Raw genomic sequence first — 19237 nt, forward strand, 5'->3', positions numbered from 1 at the left:
GCCCCAACCCTTAACTTTAGCCCTAACTTTAGCCCCAAGCCTAACCCTAACTTTAGCCCCAACCCTAACTTAAGCCCCAATCCTATCCCTAACGCTAACCCTAATGGGAAAATGGAAATAAATACATTTTTTTATTTTATTATTTTTCCCTAACTTAGGCGGTGATAAAGGGGGGTTTCATTTATTTTTTATAGCGGGTTTTTATGTTTGGCAGCTGTCACACACTCACAGACGCTTTTTATTACAAAAAATATTTTTTGCATTACCACATTCTGAGAGCTATAATTTTTCCATATTTTGGTCCACAGAGTCATGTGAGGTCTTGTTTTTTGCAGGACGAGTTGACGTTTTATTGGTACCATTTTCGGGCACATGACAAAAAACTGCAATTCGGGAATTTCTTTTGGGGGGGCGTTTATACCGTTCCGCGTTTGGTAAAATTGATAAAGCAGTTTTATTCTTCGGGTCAGTACGATTACAGCTATACCTCATTTATATCTTTTTTATGTTTTGGCACTTTTATACAATAAAAACTATTTTATAGAAAAAAAAATATTTTTGCATCGCTTTATTCTGAGGGCTATAACTTTTTTATTTTTTTGCTGATGACGCTGTATGGGGGCTCATTTTTTGTGGGACAAGATGACAATGTTTATTTATATCCATCTTTTTGATCGCGTGTTATTCCACTTTTTGTTCGGCGGCATGATGATAAAGCATTGTTTTTTGCCTCTTTTTTTTTTACAGTGTTCACTGAAGGGGTTAACTAGTGGGACACTAGTGTGTACTTTTATTGTTTTTTTTATTTACATAGAGAAATGTATTTATTGGAACTATATATATATATTTTTAGTTTATGTAGGATTTTTTTTTTTTTTTTTACACATGTAAATATTTTTTTTTTACTTTGTCCCGGGGGGGGGGGACATCATGCTATAGTATCAGATTGCTGTTCTCAGCAGGCGCTTGCAAGCCACCTCCCTGCAGGACCCGGAAGGCCCCCCACGGCCATCTTATATCTAGGGCCTGCAAGGAGGAGGATGGAGGAGACCCTCGGAACAACGCAATCACATCCTGTTGTTCCGAGGGTCTTCAGGCACAATCCGGCAAGTTTTGAAAACAACGGAGTCGGGTTTTTTTTACGCTAGATCCGTTTTTTTTTTAGCCACACGTTTCATCCGTTTTTTTCTGGATCTGTCAAAATAGTCATTTCCGGCAGATCCGTATTTGCAACGGATCCGTTTTTTCAAACATTAGCCGGATTCTGCCTGAAACAAAAAACCTGATGTGTGAAAGTAGCCTAAGTATAACTACAGCTGTTCTGTGAAGGCCTCAGAGGTTTGTGTGAGAACATTCGGGGACAAACAGAAACATGAAAACCAAGGAGCCCACCAGACAGGTCAAGGATAAATTTATGGAGATGAGTAAAGCAGGGTTAGGTTATAAAAAAAAAGTAGCCCAAGCTCTGAACATCTCATGAAGCACTGATCAATCCATTATCCAAAAATAAAGTGAGTATGGCACAACTGCAAACCAATCAAGACATGGCATCAACCTAATGTCATGCCGCTGCCGCTCCCCACACCCTGTCATACTCACCTGTCCTCGGCGTCCCGGCTCGCTTCCGCCCTCTGCAGTCCGTCGGATGGCGCGCACGCCAGGTCCAGCACTGCGCGCGCGCACTTCTAAACTTTCTTGCTGGCACTTCTTCCCATCCTCTCTATCGTCTTGGAGGACCTTCACCCGGAAGTGCTGCGCCCCGCTGGTATGTAAACTGCTTCCGTCCGCCCCTCTGTGCCTGATGATCATTTGTGTTTGCAAGTGCTCTTGGCTCGCTTGTACTGTGTACTCCTTGTTTTCCTGATCCTGGTTCTCTCCTTGTTTCTTCCAGTGCCATACCTGTGTCTCTGCTGTCCTGAGTCTCTGCATTCCAGCGTCTCAGCAGTCCCTTCCTCGCCAGGCCTGTGTCTCAGCAGTCCCTGCCTCGCCAGTCCTGTATTCCTGCAGTACTGCTCCCCTGCAGTCCTGAGTCTCTGCATTCCTGTGTCTCTGCAGCCTTATCTCGCCAGTCCTGTATCTCTGTAGTCCTCTCATCGGTCCTGTGTTTCTACCGCCGCTCTCGTCTGTCTGGTGCCTCTTCTGTTTCCTCTGGTCCCACGTCTTCTTTGGTCTTTTTCTGTCTTGTTTTCCCAGCTTCCGAGGCGATAGTCCCTCACGGGCCTGCCCCTAACTCTCCCTGTATAGGGGGCGGTCCACCTGGTCAGCTCGTCCATGAGGGGATCGTCGTCACGGTCCAGAGGGTCCACTTTTGTTTTCTTCTATAGAGTCGTCACAGTATCATCAGGCCATGGACCCCGCTGGTGTCTCCTCCACTCAAAAAGAATTACTTTTTTTGCGAGAGAACCAGACTAGAATCATGTCCTTCCTTAAAAATATGGAGTCTCGTCTCGCGGCTTTACAGTCTACCGATCCAGGTAATGCCTCTCAGTTGGCGGCTCTCCAACAGGAGCTAGGCCAACAACAGGACACTCAGTCACATATTTTGAATGACATGTCCTCTGTGGATAATCGGCTTCTCTCCCTCCAGACTGCCGCCTCTGCTCCTATCCAGGTCTCCGCCCCGCAGCCCTCGCTCCGTCTTGCCAGGCCTCCTCGGTATGGTGGGGATCCTAAATTGTGTTGCGGGTTTCTCAATCAGTGTCAACTACACTTTGAATTGTCCCCGTTACTATACCCTTCCGACTGAGCTAAAGTAGCTTTTGTGGTTTCCCATTTGGGGGGTGAAGCTTTGGCCTGGGTGAACTCCCTCTGGGAGTGAGATGATCCAGTGGTTTCTCAACTTATTCACTTTCTAGATACCTTTCGCAAAGTATTTGATGAACCCGGTCGTCTGGTTTCGACTACTGAGTCCCTTTTCAACCTTCATCAGGGTACTCTTTCTGTAGCTCAATACGCCATCCGTTTCCGTACGCTGTCCTCAGATTTAGGTTGGAACAATGAGGCTTTGGTTGGAGCATTTTGGCAAGGTCTGTCATTCCGGATAAAGGATGAGTTGGCGGAGCGAGACACACCCACTTCTTTGGATGATCTTATTTTCTTGGCGACTCGCATTGATTTGCGCTTTCAGGAGCGTTCTCGTGAAGTTGTCAGAGAAAGGAGACCTCTTCGTTTATCCTCTGCCACACGAGGTGCTTCTTTCTCCCAAACCACTTCAGTTTCTTCCTCTTCATCCCCTGAGCCCATGCACGTAGATTACCTCAAGTCCGCCGAACAACGCCGTAAGGAGAGACTCACACAGGGCCTATGCTTCTATTGTGGCAGTGCTTCTCATCTTCTGCGTTCCTGCCCCCAGAAGCCAGGAAACGCCTCCGCCTAGGACAGGTAAGAGAGGCCTCCCTAGGTAGCTATGATTCCTCTCCACCTTTGATTCTGTCTGTTTTATTGCACTTGGGTTCCAGTCGCTTCTCTCTAGAGGCTTATGTAGATTCTGGTGCTGCTGGGAATTTTGTTCAACTTGAGCTTGTTAAGAGACTTGGGATTCCTGTCAGATCCTTGGAAGTTCCTAGGCAAATAGCTTCTGTTTATGGTCAGCCTTTGTGGGAGACCATTAGTTTTGTCACTGAGGAGGTTGAGATTCAAATTGGAGCTTTACACCATGAGAATTTGGCTTTTTATGTACTTCCATCCCTATCTCATACGTTTCTTTTGGGACTTCCCTGGCTAAGAAATCATGAACCTACTCTAAACTGGCGAACTGGGTACGTTCTACATTGGGGACTGTCTTGCCAGAATAGATGCCTGCTTCCCGTCAAGCCTGTTTGTTCCTCCCCATCAGCTTCGGAACTAGCGAATCTACCCTCAGCTTATTGCTTATTTAAGGATGTCTTTAACAAGAAGGAGGCAGAGGTCCTACCACCACATCGCCCATATGATTGTCCGATAGATCTTGTTCCTGGTTCTACCCTTCCCAGAGGTCGTATTTATCCTCTGTCCCCCTCCGAGACTCAAGCCATGTCCGAATATGTCCAAGAGAATCTGGCCAGAGGCTTTATTCAGAAGTCCTCCTCACCTGCTGGAGCTGTTTTTTTCTTCGTCAAGAAGAAGGATGGTTCTCTTCGTCCCTGCATTGATTACCGTGGTCTCAATAATATCATGGTTAAAAACAAGTATCCACTTCCTCTCATCCCGGAACTCTTCGATCGCCTACGAGGAGCACGAATCTTCATTAAACTGGATCTTAGAGGAGCTTATAATTTGATCCGAATTCGCTCGGGAGACAAATGGAAGACGGCGTTTAACACCACAGACAGTCATTATGAGTATTTAGTGATACCCTTCGGCTTATGTAATGCTCCCGCAGTCTTCCAAGAGTTGCGAATTATGTTTTTCGAGACTTACTTTACTCCTGTGTTGTGGTGTATTTGGACGATATCCTTGTGTTTTCACCGGATCTGCTTTCCCATAGAAGAGATGTTCGGCAAGTTCTTCTGCGTCTGTGTTATGATCCTTAGTGGTTGAGGATCACAAATTACTCCAGCTAAGTAACAAACATAGGACAAGCTCTAGGGAGGTGGCAAACTGGACTGACCGCAAATCTGAACCTATCCAAACACACTAGAAGTAGCCGGTGGACGTGCCTAAAAAATCCTAGACGTCTCGAGCCAGCCTGAGGAACTAACTACCCCTAGAGAGAAAGAAAAGACCTCTCTTGCCTCCAGAGAAATAATCCCCAAAGATATAGAAGCCCCCAACAGATAATAACGGTGAGGTAAGAGGAAGGCACATACACAGGGGTGAAAGCAGATTCAGCAAATGAGGCCCACTAATACTAGATAGCAGAAAATAGAAAAGGGAATCTCTGCGGTCAGTAAAAAAACCCTTACAAAATATCCACTCTGAGATTTCAAGAACCCCCACACCAACTAACGGTGTGGGGGGAGAACCTCAGTCCCCTAGAGCAACCAGCAAGTGAGGAAATCACATTTTAGCGAGCTGGACTAAAAACATAATGAACACTGATAATCAAAAAATGATCAAACAAAAACTTAGCTTGTCTTGGAGAGACTGGGAGCAAGGTAGACACAAGGAATCTGAAGAGCACTGAATACATTGATAGCAGGCAAGGAACTGAGTATCCAGGTGAGCTAAATAGGAAACCAACCAAGGATAACGAACCAGCTGATGCTGCAACCTGCAGAAAGACAACACTACACAGTACCGCTTGTGACCACTAGAGGGAGCCCAAAAATAGAGTTCACAACAGTCTGAGAGAGAATCGTCTGTATGCAAAACTTGAAAAGTGCCTTTGAACAGTCGTCCCTGACGTTCTTGGGTTTCATCATTTCCGATTCTGGTCTGCGCATGGATCCGAGTAAAGTTTCTGCCGTACTCAACTGGCCACGTCCAGTTGGGGTGAAGGCAATTAAATGTTTTCTTGGATTTGCAAATTACTATCGGCAGTTTATTCCTCGCTTCTCCTCCTTATCTGCTCCCATCTCCTCTCTGGTTAGAAAAGGTGCCAACCCTCATCATTGGCCAGCAGAGGCCGAAGAGGCTTTCCTATCTCTCAAAGAAGCATTCGCCTCCGCTCCTATTCTCCAATGCCCTGAAGCAAATAAACCCTTCATCCTTGAGGTTGATGCCTCCGCTATTGGAGCCGGAGCTGTGCTTTCTTAAAGGTCCTCTTCTGGTCGCATTGTGCCTTGTGGCTTCTTCTCCAAGATCTTCTCATCTTGCAAAAGAAATCCCATTGGCGACAGAGAACTTTTAGCCATCAAATTGGCTCTGGAGGAGTGGAGGTATCTGTTGGAGAAAGCATTACATTCCTTTATAATCTATACGGATCATAAAAATTTGGCGGTGACCAGAAAAATGCCCACAGGAAAATGTCCCACAGGAAAATTTCCCACAGGAAAATTGCCCACATGAAAAATGCACACAGGAAAAATGCCCACAGGAAAATTGCCCACACGGAAAATTGCCCACACGGAAAATTGCCCACACGGAAAATTGCCCACACGGAAAATTCCCCACACGGAAAATTCCCCACATAGAAAATTCCCCACATGGAAAATTCCCCACATGGAAAATTCCCCACACGGAAAATTGCCAATGATGATCTGTGGTTTGCAGCAGTCAGTCATTCTCAGCAATAGATAGATCTAGTCCGCTCTCTTCTCTCACTGATTCTGCCTTACTCCTCCCACCAGCCCAGAACAGCAGCACATGCAGAACCAGCAGCAGTGTGATCCAGAGGAGCCATCACTGCTATCAGTGCTCTTAAAAGTATCACTGCTGCTGGGAGAGATATTTGGTCCTGGAAGCCCAGAAGGCACAGCAGAAAGGTGAGATTCTGTCACTTGTACCACTTTGTGTTCTTGCTGAGAATGCTTTTGCAGTGGAGTCCGATGGGCCCCAGTGCAAAATTTCGCCCTTCCCCCCCCACACACACGTTGGTCAGATGTATGGGCCCCTGTAGTGTTCTAAATTCTATAAAGATGTATGAATTGCCCCCCTCCCCCTTTATTATGTAGTAATGTCCCCCATACTGGTACATGTGGCGAGGAATAATAACAGAAATTTCCTGGGTGCGACTAGTCCAAGACAGGGGTGCTTTCCTTGCGGCTCATGTGTCGCGTGTCCGAACATCCTCAGATGTGGGACGTTCAAGACCTCAGATGGGAGCAGGGAATTCAAGATACGAGAATTTATCTCGTGTAATACATCATTTGTGATCTATTATGCTACATGTCCCTGCTCCTTGGTCTATGTCGGTCTCACGTCTAGGGAACTAAAAGTTCGGACACGCGAACATGTACAAGACATTCTGGCTGCTAAGGAAGCGATAGATGTGTCAAGTCTCAAGACCCTGCCGAGACACTTTCGGACCTTTCATGGATCCGATCCTCGAGGCCTTAAAGTGAGGGGTATCGATAGGATACATGGGGGTATCAGGGGTGGTAATATGGTTAAGATATTAGCACAACGAGAGTGCAACTGGATCTTTACTCTTGATACCTTGACTCCGAAAGATTTAAACGAAAAGTTGAGTTTCGCTCCATTCCTTTGACTGACTTGGTCCTATGGATTCATGTTGCTGTGTTCCACCATTTACGTCTCGTTGTGCCTGTGCGATATAGGAAATATTGGGTATTTTTTACTCTCTCTCTCTAAATTGAGTATGTCCACCATTCTTTTTATTAAATGTTGTTATTAATTGTCTTGTGTGTGTTCTTATTTTTTATTTTTAGTTTCTTCTACATGACCACGGTCTTGGATGTCATATAGGCTACATTGGACTCCCTTTTTATCACGGATGCACAGAGAAATATGAAGTCATCATCTTTGTTTATTTATTTATTTTGGCTACACATGATATTAATATATATTGCACTGGTCACTTTAATTGTCAAAAATACCTTTGGTGATATTAGTTTTTTTCACCTTAGTATAGGTGGGTCTTAGAATCCCCCCTTTTTTTACAACTATTTACTGTATGTCTAATCTTGTATTAGTCCTCATGGGTGCACTATTTTTTATGTATAAATACACTGCAGGAGTATGTAGCGTTTTTTATCTTTTCAAAGATGGCCGCTACCGTGGTCTTCTTAAATATGGCCGCCGGCAGTGCGCATGCCCGCTGTGGCCCGGATCGCTCATCCTGGCTGCTGCCGCCGCTATTGGCTGGGCGTGTGTGTCACTTGACGTCATATGGTGGTGTTCCACCCACATGCACGCCCAGCTGCGACGGCCTCGGTGATGACGCGCACCGTGCACCACCGCGCATGCGCCGGTTGTCCGGCGCTATTTCCAGTTCTGTTATTATTTAAACACCATGGGACAGGTTGTATATGAACCCTGTTGAAAAAGCCATCTGGCGAAACGTGCGTTCGGGGGCGTTGAGAAGGAGGGGGTACTCTCTTTGACAACTGATATGGGTAAGCCTGTGATATGTTACACATAACTTTTGCTGGTTGTACTTATGGGATACCTGTGGGACCCTGTGTAGAATAATGGTTTTTTGGCTTATGTCCATTGACAAAAGGATTTACTAATAGTACCTCCCCTCTACTCAATTTTCCGTCATGTTTCCTCCTTATTGTCCCTTCCTAATCTGCATTGTGCATACAGCGCATTTTTGCAGTTTTTGATTTATGACTTTGTTGTATTGTATTATTGATTGATTGTAATAAAACGTCATTTATATTTTTTATATATATAACTATGCATTTGTGGACTTTTTTGCTCTATTTATTCGTGTTGATCTCTGCTTGGAGTGGTCCTAGTGATTGGACACCCTTTGGGTGTTCTGGGAGAGCTGCGGTTTTTCGCTCTCAGTCACAGTTTACTTTAGGGCTTCATGATCGTGTAAGTAATTTCATGCATCTTGGCATGCTTTCCAATAGTCTTTCACACTGCTTCTGGCGCAAAAATTGAAGGAGTTCTTCTTTGTTTGGTGGCTTGTGACTTTCCATCATCCTCTTGAATACATTACAGAAGTTTTCAATGGGTTTCAGGTCTGGAGATTGGGCTGCCCATGACAGGGTTTTGATGTGGTGGTCTCTTAATTTTTCTCAGAGCTGTATGTGGTGGAAAACTGACACTGCACATCACCCTGAAAAAATACCATCTTCACCGTCTCACGTGGTGGCAGCATCAGGCTGTGAGGAGACTTTTCATCAGCAGGGGAAGGGAAGTTGTTCAGAGTTGATGGGAAGATGGATGGAGTTAAATACAGGGCTATAATTGAGGAAAACCTGTTAGAGACTGCAGAAGATTTGAGTCTGGGGTGTAGGTTCACCTTCCAGCAAGACAACGACTCTCATCATCCTGCCAGAGCTACAATGGATGGTCAAGATCAAAGCATATTCCTGTGTGTGACCGGCCCAGTCACAGTTCAGATCTAAATCTCATTGAGAATCTGTGACAAGACTTGAAAATTGCTCATTACAGACATCTCCATCCAATCTCACTGAGCGAGAGCGAGGGGGCAAAGAAGAGGGGGGAAAAATTCCAGCTCAAGATGTGCAAAGCTGGAGAGACAGACCCCAAAAGACTTTAGAGAAAGGTGTGAGAGACAGACCCCCAAAAGAATGCAGCAGTATTCGCAGTGAAAGGTGGTCCTACAAAGTACTGACTCGGATGAATACAAATGCACGTCTCAATTTTCAGATTTGTATTTGTTAAACATTTAAAAAACCCTGTATTATTTCCTTTAGTAAAAAGAAAAAGGTTCCTGGACTCACCGCGTATGTTGTGATCTCTCCACTTTTGAACGAATGAGTGCCACTCCTCTGCTAGCAGGCTGTACATAGGAAAGGATGTTCTAGGAAGTGCCAGCTCTTTTTCTTCATCCTTTCCTATCATTTCCTTTACACTTCACAAATTCTTGCTACTTTGTGTTGGTATTACATAAAATCCAAATAAAGGACATTTAAGTTTGTATGCGTGTGTGTGCATGTGTGTGTGTTATGTGTGGCATGAAAAAAATGAAATGGACACTTTTTCAAGTCAATGTATGTTCAGGATATGGCGGTAATTTTGGTCTTTCCATAGATCTTATAAGATAATGCTATAGAAATATAGAATTGCTAGGTGGAAGCAATGTTGGTAGTCATGATGGGGTGGTATTATTTGGGCCTTGTATGGTGGTTATCGTTGGTAATATTTGACTTTATATAGTGATTTTTGCTGATTAAGAGGATGGTGGTATTACTTAGGCATTAAACGGTGGTAATATTTAGTCTTAGTATGGCGGTATTACTTGAGCATTGAATGGTGGTAATATTTGGTCTTTGTATTGCGTTAATGCTTTAGCATTAGATTGCGGTAATATTTCATCCTGATATGTTGGTATTATTTTATAACTACTGTACATATTTATATTAAAAAAAAATTTTAGGGGGGCTAAATGTAAATGCTATTATGTTGCTCTTACAATATTTCAGCTTTAGGATCCTATTTTTTGTATGTCCAAACTTTCTAAAAAAAAATCTCATTTTTTTTGTAGCATTGTCCTATACGTTAGACCGATATATTAATATCTGTTGCAAATTAGCAAATGTAGGATCTTATTGTCAACATTCTGTAACTGCCCCTAAGATTGTGCATTGTGCATAAATTATACAGCCTGTCTTCCCTCCCAAGCACCAATTCTCCTCTATAGAGCACACATGGCAGATAGTGTGCCACCCTGCAGCACATCAGAGATAGAAGTAGATATAAATAAAAGCTCACTATGTTGCAGAGCAGATGACGCCCTCCCATATCCCATTTAGTCCTGACACCCTACACCCTGTGAGTCTGGAAGCTTCTGCTTCTCGTTCCTTCCAGAATGTGGCATCCCCTGCTATAAAGAGCAGCTGGAGAGACAGAGGATGGCAGAGGAGACGCTTTACATAGACCAATAGCCAATATTACACAGCAAAGGCACCAGGCTAGAAGAGGAATCAGCTCGGAGCTACCGTATCCAGAAAAGGGGACACCAACCTGCACACGTAAAGATCGGCCATAGATCAAGAGGGACACACGAATCAGGTACAGGGGGGACAATGCTTAGTAATCGCATTAAGGAAACGTACAGAAGTATCTAGTTTAGGTGTATCAATATGTATCAGGATAGGTCATCAGTATCAGATCGATGGGGGTCCAATACCTGACACCCCTAACAATCATCTGTAGCTGAAGGAATAGCACTGTGTACATAGTCGAAACAGCACAGCTCCATACAAGGTGTAGTGAACGTCACCAATACAGCAATTAAAGGCTTGTCTCCAAAAAATCAATTAACTTAGTGATCGCTCTGGGTCTGACTGCTGAGACGTCAGCAATCTCGAGATAGAGGCTTTGAAAGTCCAAAATGGGGCTCCATACTGAATGGGACAGAGGTATGAATGTACCGCCTCCGCTCCCCTCACTGTCCACGGGACTGCACACAGCATTTGGCTATTTCCATCGGTCCTTAAGACAATGAATGGAACGGAAGTCTGTATGCTCACCTCGTCTCAATTTAGAAGCTGTAGATACCCATTCTTGGGATTGCTGGGGGGTCCGACCGGTCCACATTCATAGGGGATAACTTGATTTTGTGCAACACCACTACCCAGTATACAGAGCTGGGCTGTCTCGACTGCATATATTGTATATTCTTGAGCACTGTAGGACCAGCTATTAGATGATCATTGGGGTGTCCGGGACTGGACCCCCACAAATCTGATAGGATAGGTAATCAATCTTACTCCTGGACAACTCCTTTAATCATCCCATTAGTTTTTTCTATGAGGAAATCATCTTGTCATCTGCGGTTTCCCAAGTGGTTGAGGACTACAATCTCACATTATACATTGCATTCTCCAGGATGCCCGAGGAAGCCAGGATGATGGAGGAAGAGGTGGAGACCTTCGCCTTCCAGGCTGAGATCGCTCAGCTGATGTCTCTGATCATCAACACCTTCTATTCCAACAAGGAGATCTTCCTGCGAGAAATCATCTCCAACTCATCTGATGTAAGTCCAAGCTTTGCAAACCTAAGAACCTTGGTACGAGCATCATGAATGCACCACCGCCTCCTGTTATGAAATGTACTGTGGTCTACATTTGTCAACCATCCATAGATGTCGCCAGTCACCTACATGTCTCCACAGTGTCAATGTCACGTTGATCCCAATCTGATCTTGGTATATTCCATATTTCAGGCTCTGGATAAAATCCGCTATGAGAGTCTCACCGACCCCAGTAAACTGGATTCTGGAAAAGAGCTGAAGATTGATCTGATCCCTAACCAGCTGGATCGCACCCTGACTATAATAGACACTGGCATCGGTATGACCAAAGCTGATCTCATAAACAACCTGGGCACCATCGCCAAGTCCGGAACAAAGGCCTTTATGGAGGCCCTGCAGGCCGGAGCAGATATTTCTATGATTGGTCAGTTTGGTGTCGGCTTCTACTCAGCCTACCTTGTTGCCGAGAAGGTGACGGTGATCACCAAGCACAATGATGACGAGCAGTACATCTGGGAGTCCTCAGCCGGAGGATCCTTCACTGTTAAAGCTGACAGTGGTAAGTCATCAATTGCATAGTTACTCCACAACGAGGTCTCCGCTCTATCGGAATGGTCTCCGCTCTATCGGCACAGTCTCCGCTCTATTGGCGTGATCTCCGCTCTCCTCTCTAAACAACCTTCCATTTTTTTTTTATCAGGGGAGAACTTGGGCCGTGGGACAAAAATTATTCTACACTTAAAGGATGATCAGACTGAGTACTTGGAGGAAAAAAGGATCAAAGAAGTTGTGAAGAAGCATTCTCAGTTTATTGGCTACCCCATCACTTTGTATGTAAGTATACAATATTGTTCCTTGTAGAGTTACTGCAAATAGTTTCACAGGACCCGGTCCAATGGCCACATCAGTAATCTGTGACCGGATGGGAGCCCAGCAAACTGCCTCTTACCTGATGGCATCCTCAGCTCCACTTTTGGTTAATCAAAAGAAAAGCTTTGGAAGCCATCAGGTTAGAGGCAGTTCTCAGGGCTCCCGTTGATGTGGCCGATGGAGCGGGTTGTGCAAATCGATTTGCACTAACTTTAGTTCCTTGAGGTTATACTTGCAAAATAAACTTTTAACGGAAACTTGTCATCAGGTTTCCCATTGTTGAACCACTCCCATTGCATTACTGTCCCCTACATCATAAGCATCAACTTCAATGGAAGCCTAGCATACGCGCATTACACACTGTCCATTTCAAGGCAGCGGATTCAGCCAAATGCATGCATACAGCTGGGTGATGCACATGTGCCAGGTGTCCGGTGAATTTGACAATGTGCTTCATTAAGGAATTGCAGGAGCTGACGCCCAATATGGGACATTCAAACTTGAGTTTGCTATTTTTCAAAATAGCTGAGTCGTTGTACTAAAATCATAGGGTGACTGCTGGAGGCCACAACTTGATCACAACAATGAAGGTATTGGTTTTCCTATTGACTGTCATGACGGTCGCACACATTCATAGTCTATGGCACTAACTTGTCAGGAGCCTGTTATAATTATGTCATACCAGCAGTTGAATTGCGAAATTCTATAAAATCTTCATACAGGGTTTCCTTATTGAACAGGTTGAAAAGCAGCGTGAGAAGGAAATCAGTGATGACGAAACTGAAGAACAAGTCACAGAAATCAAAGAAGAAGAGAGCAGAGAAGAAAAACCCAAGATTGAAGACGTGGGATCCGACGACGAAGAAGACAGCAAGAAACAGGGAAAGAGAAAGAAGACGAAAAAGATAAAAGAAAAATACATTAACCAAGAAGAACTGAATAAAACCAAACCCATCTGGACCCGCAACCCCGATGACATCACTAATGATGAATATGGAGAGTTCTACAAAAGTCTCACCAACGACTGGGAGGATCATCTGGCAGTAAAAGTGAGTGGGCATTATCTGACACAGACCAGATCTATCATACACCTTCCATAAGGAGAGGAATTGTAGTAATTATATTCTTGTACATAGGAGCAGTATTATAGTAGTTATATTCTTATACATAGCGGCAGTATTATAGTAGTCAGGGCCGGACTGGCCATCGGGCAGTTCTGGCAAATGCCAGAAGGGCCGGTGGCAGTAGTGGGCCGCTCGAGTGTGCCACTGTCGGCACACTCCCCCTGCTGTCGGCACACTCCCGGCCCCGCATTCAACTATACCGGCGTCATAGACGCCGGTACAGTTGAATGCAATGATGGAGGAGAGAGCGTCTGCTGATGCTCCCTCTCCCATCATTCCTCGCTTTGCCTGCCGCTGACACTGCGGGTGCGCAATGATGTCATATCATCGCGCACCTGCTGTGTGACCAGCGGGCAGACTGCAGCTGCTGAGACCGGAGCCAGGAGCAGCGCGGGGCAAGAGGAAAGGTGAGTAGAGTGTTTTTCTTTTAATTATTATTATATATCAATGACTGAGTGATAACTGGATTGTGGGGCTATTGGGGGGGGGGCTGCATTATATTCTATGGGGACTGGCTGCATTACATTCTATGGGGGCTGGCTGCATTACATTCTATGGGGGCTGGATGCATTGCATTCTATGGGGGCTGTGTTGCATTACATTCTATGGGGGCTGGCTGCATTACATTGTATGGGGGCTGGCTGCATTACATTGTATGGGGGCTGGCTGCATTACATTCTGTGGGGGCTGGCTGCATTACATTGTATGGGGGCTGGCTGCATTACATTCTATGGGGACTGGCTGCATTACATTTTATGGGGGCTGGCTGCATTACATTCTATGGGGGCTGGGCTGCATTACAGTCTATGGGGGCTGGCTGCATTACATTCTATGGGGGCTGGCTGCATTACATTCTATGGGAGCTGGCTGCATTACATTCTATGGGGCTGGCTGCATTACATTCTATGGGGACTGGCTGCATTACATTCTATGGGGGCTGGCGGCATTACATTCTATGGGGACTGGGCTGTATTACATTCTATGGGGGCTGTGCTGTATTACATTCTATGGGGCTGGCTGTATTACACTCTATGGGGGCTGGCAGTATTACACTCTATGGGGGCTGGCTGTATTACATTCTATGGGGGCTGGCTGTATTACGTTCTATGGGGGCTGTGCTGTATTACATTCTATGGGGCTGGCTGTATTACACTCTATGGGGGCTGGCTGTATTACATTCTATGGGGGCTGGCTGTATTACATTCTATGGAGGCTGTGCTGTATTACACTCTATGGGGGCTGGCTGTATTACATTCTATGGGGGCTGGCTGTATTACATTCTATGGAGGCTGTGCTGTATTACATTCTATGGGGGCTGTGCTGCATTACATTCTATGGGGGATGTGCTGCATTACATTCTATGGGGGCTGTGCTGCATTACATTCTATGGGGGCTGTGCTGCATTACATTCTATGGGGGCTGTGCTGCATTGCATTCTATGGGGGCTGTGCTGCATTATATTCTATGGGGGCTGTGCTGTATTACATTCTATGGGGGCTGGCTGCATTGCATTCTATGGGGGCTGTGCTGCATTATATTCTATGGGGGCTGTGCTGTATTACATTCTATGGGGACTGAGCTGTAATGCTGGATAGAGCTGTAATTATATGTTATATAGTGGTGTTACACTCCCCTCACTTATTGTAATCTACAAGTGTATAAAGATATTATACAGTCACCATGTGACAAGTGGGCCTGTGTGACTTCAAATGCCAGGGCTGAATTTTAGTCCCAGTCTGGCCCTGATAGTAGTTATATTCTTGTACATAGGGGCAGTATTATTGTAGTTATATTCTTATACATAGCGGCAGTATTATAGTAGTTATGTTCTTGTACATAGGAGCAGTATTACAGTAGTTATATTCTTGTACATAGGAGCAGTATTATAGTAGTTATATTCTTGTACATAGGAGCAGTATTACAGTAGTTATATTCTTGTATAGGAGCAGTATTATAGTAGTTATATTCTTATACATAGCAGCAGTATTATAGCAGTTATATTCTTGTACATAGGGGCAGTATTATAGTAGTTATATTCTTGTACATAGGGGCAGTATTATACAAGTTATATTCTTGTACATGGGTCCAGTATTATAGTAGTTATACTCTTGTACATGGGTCCAGTATTATAGTAGTTATATTCTTGTACATAGCGGCAGTATTATAGCAGTTATATTCTTGTACATAGGGGCAGTATTATAGTAGTTATATTATTGTACATAGGAGCAGTATTATAGTAGTTACATTCTTGTGCATAGGGGCATGATCAGAGGCATAGCTAGGGTTTTGGTTCAGGGGGGGCAAGCTTCTGAGTGGGCCCCTAACCAGGTAACCTTGATTACAACTGGGTGACGCACCCTAATACTGGTGGAGAATCTCAGCGGATGACTGCGCTGTTACTGAAAATATTCTCTATACAAAGACCAACATTGATATTACCGCCATATGGTCAGTGGTAGATACCAACCCTGCAGAACATATAACAGATCAAAGTACAGTTACATATGGTGACTTACAGCTGACCTTCTTTTTGATGGAATTGTTCACTTTCCCTGTCTTTTCCATCTGGCCCAGACTGGCACGACAACTTCTTCCACCCAGGACTCGTCTGCAAAGATTACAAGAAAGACACATTTCCCTTCTCATATTTTCAGCACCGTCCCCATCTATTCCCAATGTGCACAAACTCCTTATCCTGCTGGTACCCCAATACTGAGCTGCTGCTGCCGTATTTGTCCCTATTACTGTGCCTACTGTGTGGTTCTCTGTGCCCTCTAAATTCCAAAGCAACCCTCTAGAATATTGTAATGCTAGGCGCAAGTGCCCTATAAAACAGTGCCCACACTTTGCCGCCTAGAAAGTAATAATGCCCTGTGTGCCCCTTTGATAGTCACAGTAACTTGAGTTCCCCTATAATAATAAGTGCCCACTTAACATTGAATAATGTCCCGAGTCTCCGCCCCTGTACAGCTCCCCTATACACAGTATGATGCTCTCCGATACTGTACATAACATGGCCCCCTAGATAGCCTCCATATAATATAATGTACCAGATAGGCCTTTATAGTATAATGCTCTCCCCATAGGCCTGTATAGTATAATGCATTCCCTATAGGTAGGGCCGCTTTTAGACAAATTGTGACCCTAGGCAAAATTCAAAGTGAGGCCCCAGATTCTGAAATATTGCACTAACAGCATTACAGGCAATTCAGTGTATTGAAGTGAGTTTTGAGCTAGCAGCAACATCTTTAAGGGCCAAGAAGCCACTCGAATAACAAAGACAACATTTCTGTCCAAGGAGGCGGCCATGCATTCAAGAATAAGGGTGAGGGGGGCATGTATATCAAGATAGGGATGAGGCTGCCATGCATACCAGAATGGGGATGAGGGGTCCATGCATACCAGAATAGGGATGAGGGGGCCATGCATACTAGGATAGGGATGAGGAGGCCATGAGTACCAGGATGGGGATGAGGGGGCCATGCATACCAAGATGGGGATGAGGGGGCCATGCATAGCAGGATGAGGGGGCCATGCATACCAGGATGGGGATGAGGGGTCCATGCATACCAGGACAGGGATGAGGGGGCCATGCATACTAGGATAGGGATGAGGAGGCCATGAGTACCGGGATGGGGATGAGGGGGCCATGCATACCAAGATGGGGATGAGGGGGCCATGCATAGCAGGATGAAAGGGCCATGCATACCAGGATGGGGATGAGGGGTCCATGCATATCAGTATAGGGATGAGGGGGCTATGCATACTAGGATAGGGATGAGGAGGCCATGGGTACCAGGATGGGGATGAGGGGGCCATGCATACCAGGATGGGGATGAGGGGGCCATGCATACCAGGATGGGATTGAGGGGGCCATGCATACCAGGATGGGGATGAGGGGGCCTGTTGTGAATTCTGCTTTTGGGCTCCCTCCGGTGGTTGTAGGTGGTAGTGCGGTTGCCCCTGAGTTGCAGCCCTGGTCAGGTGTATCTGCTGATTGCAGATCTGACTGGGGTATTTAGGCGTGCAGGATTCATTAGTCCTTGCCAGTTGTCAATTGTTGTTGGGAGGTGTAGGACCTCTGCCTGGTTCCTCCTGCCTTTCTCCCAAATCAGCAAAGATAAGTGTCTGGTTCTTTTTCCCTGTTGCACACATGTTGTGTGCTTCACAATTCAGTGCTATTCTTTGTGTTTTCTTGTCCAGCTTAGATTGTGTCAGTATTTTCTCAGTCTTGCTGGATTCTCTGGAGTGGCAGATATACATTCCATGTCTTTAGTTAGATTGTGGAACTTTTTGTATTATCTGCTGTGGATATTTTTGGAAGGGTTTTATGTTGTGATCCGCTTTTTGGGCTCCCCTAGTGGTGGCTGGTGGTACTGGAGACTTGTGTGTTCTTTTCTGCCTCAGCTCACCTGCTTCCATCAGTTTTGGGAGTTCCCTATTTAGCCTTGCTCTCCAGTCACTTCCTTGCCGGTCATCATTGTAACCTGAGTCTTTCAGTTGCATGTTCCTGCTACCAGTCTGCTGATCAGCTAAGTGGACTCTTGTCCTTTTTGTTTTGTATTTTTTGTCCAGTTTACAGTTTGTCATTTCCTGTTACTGGAAGCTCTTGTGGACTGAAATTGCCACTCCTGTGTCATGAGTTGACACAGGAGTCTTAAAGTAATTTCAGGATGGGTTTTTGAAAGGGTTTTTCAGCTGACCGTGAAGTCCTCTTTTGTATCCTTCCTCTATCTAGTAAGTGGACCTCGCTTTGCTAAATCTACCTTCATACTGTGTATGTCTTTTCCTCTGAACTCACCGTTAATATATGTGGGGGCTACTATCATCTTTGGGGAATTTCACTAGAGGTAAGCCAGGTCTGTTCCTTCCTCTTCCAGGCGTAGTTAGTTCTCCGGCTGGCGCATGGCATCTAGGCAGCTGTAGGAATGCTTCCTGGCTACTGTTAGTTGTGTGGTAGATTTAGGTCACGGTCAGCTTGAGTTTCCATCACCCGAGGGCTAGTCTGTTATTTTGTGTTTCTGATGTTCCCATGCCATTGGGGAATCATGACAGTATGACCGGCCACTGTTAAAGTAATTGGCAGAAGAAAGGAGAGTAAAAGAAGTCTGTAGATTTTTTTTTTTTTTTTTTTCCTCACATGTTTGCTACTTAGTTGGCTCAGTTGTATTTCTGCTCTATTTACAGCCTTGCCTTTCTCTCCTTCTAATCCTTGAATGGCTCTGATCTCTCCGGTTTAAGGATGGACTCTCAGAGTTTGGCTGCAGGTTTAAATAATCTTGCTACGAAGGTTCAGAATTTACAAGATTATGTTATACGTACTCCTATTTCTGAACCTAAGATTCCTACACCAGAGGTATTTTCCGGAGATAGATCTCGGTTTCTGAATTTCAAATGTAATTGTAAATTATTCCTTTCTCTCAGACCTCACTCCTCTGGAGATCCTGTTCAGCAGGTTAAGATTGTGATTTCTTTGCTGCGAGGTGACCCTCAAAATTGGGCATTTTCATTGACACCAGGGGATCCTGCGTTGCTCAATGTGGATGCGTTTTTTCTGGCTTTAGGGTTGCTGTATGAGGAACCTAATTTGGAGATTCAAGCTGAGAAAGCTTTAATGGCCCTGTCTCAAGGGCAAGATGAAGCTGAGATATACTGCCAAAAATTTCGTAAATGGTCTGTGCTTACTCAGTGGAATGAGTGTGCCCTAGCGGCAATTTTCAGAGAAGGCCTTTCTGATGCCGTT

At 45.0% G+C, this 19237-nt stretch overlaps 1 protein-coding gene across 2 annotated transcripts in view; it reads left to right on the forward strand.

Annotated features, from left to right (window-relative positions):
- Positions 1-19237, forward strand: part of LOC143782037 (heat shock protein HSP 90-alpha-like) — a 56055-nt gene that overhangs the window by 18247 nt on the left and 18571 nt on the right. Inside the window, exons 1-5 of one of the 2 annotated variants that reach the window (XM_077269113.1) lie at positions 10398-10536; positions 11356-11503; positions 11693-12059; positions 12201-12334; positions 13111-13419. In XM_077269113.1, the coding sequence (XP_077125228.1) occupies positions 11357-11503; positions 11693-12059; positions 12201-12334; positions 13111-13419 (957 nt within the window). In that variant the 5' untranslated portion in view covers positions 10398-10536; position 11356. Of the gene's footprint in view, positions 1-10397; positions 10537-11355; positions 11504-11692; positions 12060-12200; positions 12335-13110; positions 13420-19237 lie in introns of those variants that run through there. The other variant, XM_077269123.1, reaches the window with a different exon arrangement.

The sequence above is a fragment of the Ranitomeya variabilis genome, chromosome 1 (genome assembly GCF_051348905.1).
Source record: "Ranitomeya variabilis isolate aRanVar5 chromosome 1, aRanVar5.hap1, whole genome shotgun sequence".
Lineage (NCBI taxonomy): Eukaryota > Metazoa > Chordata > Amphibia > Anura > Dendrobatidae > Ranitomeya > Ranitomeya variabilis.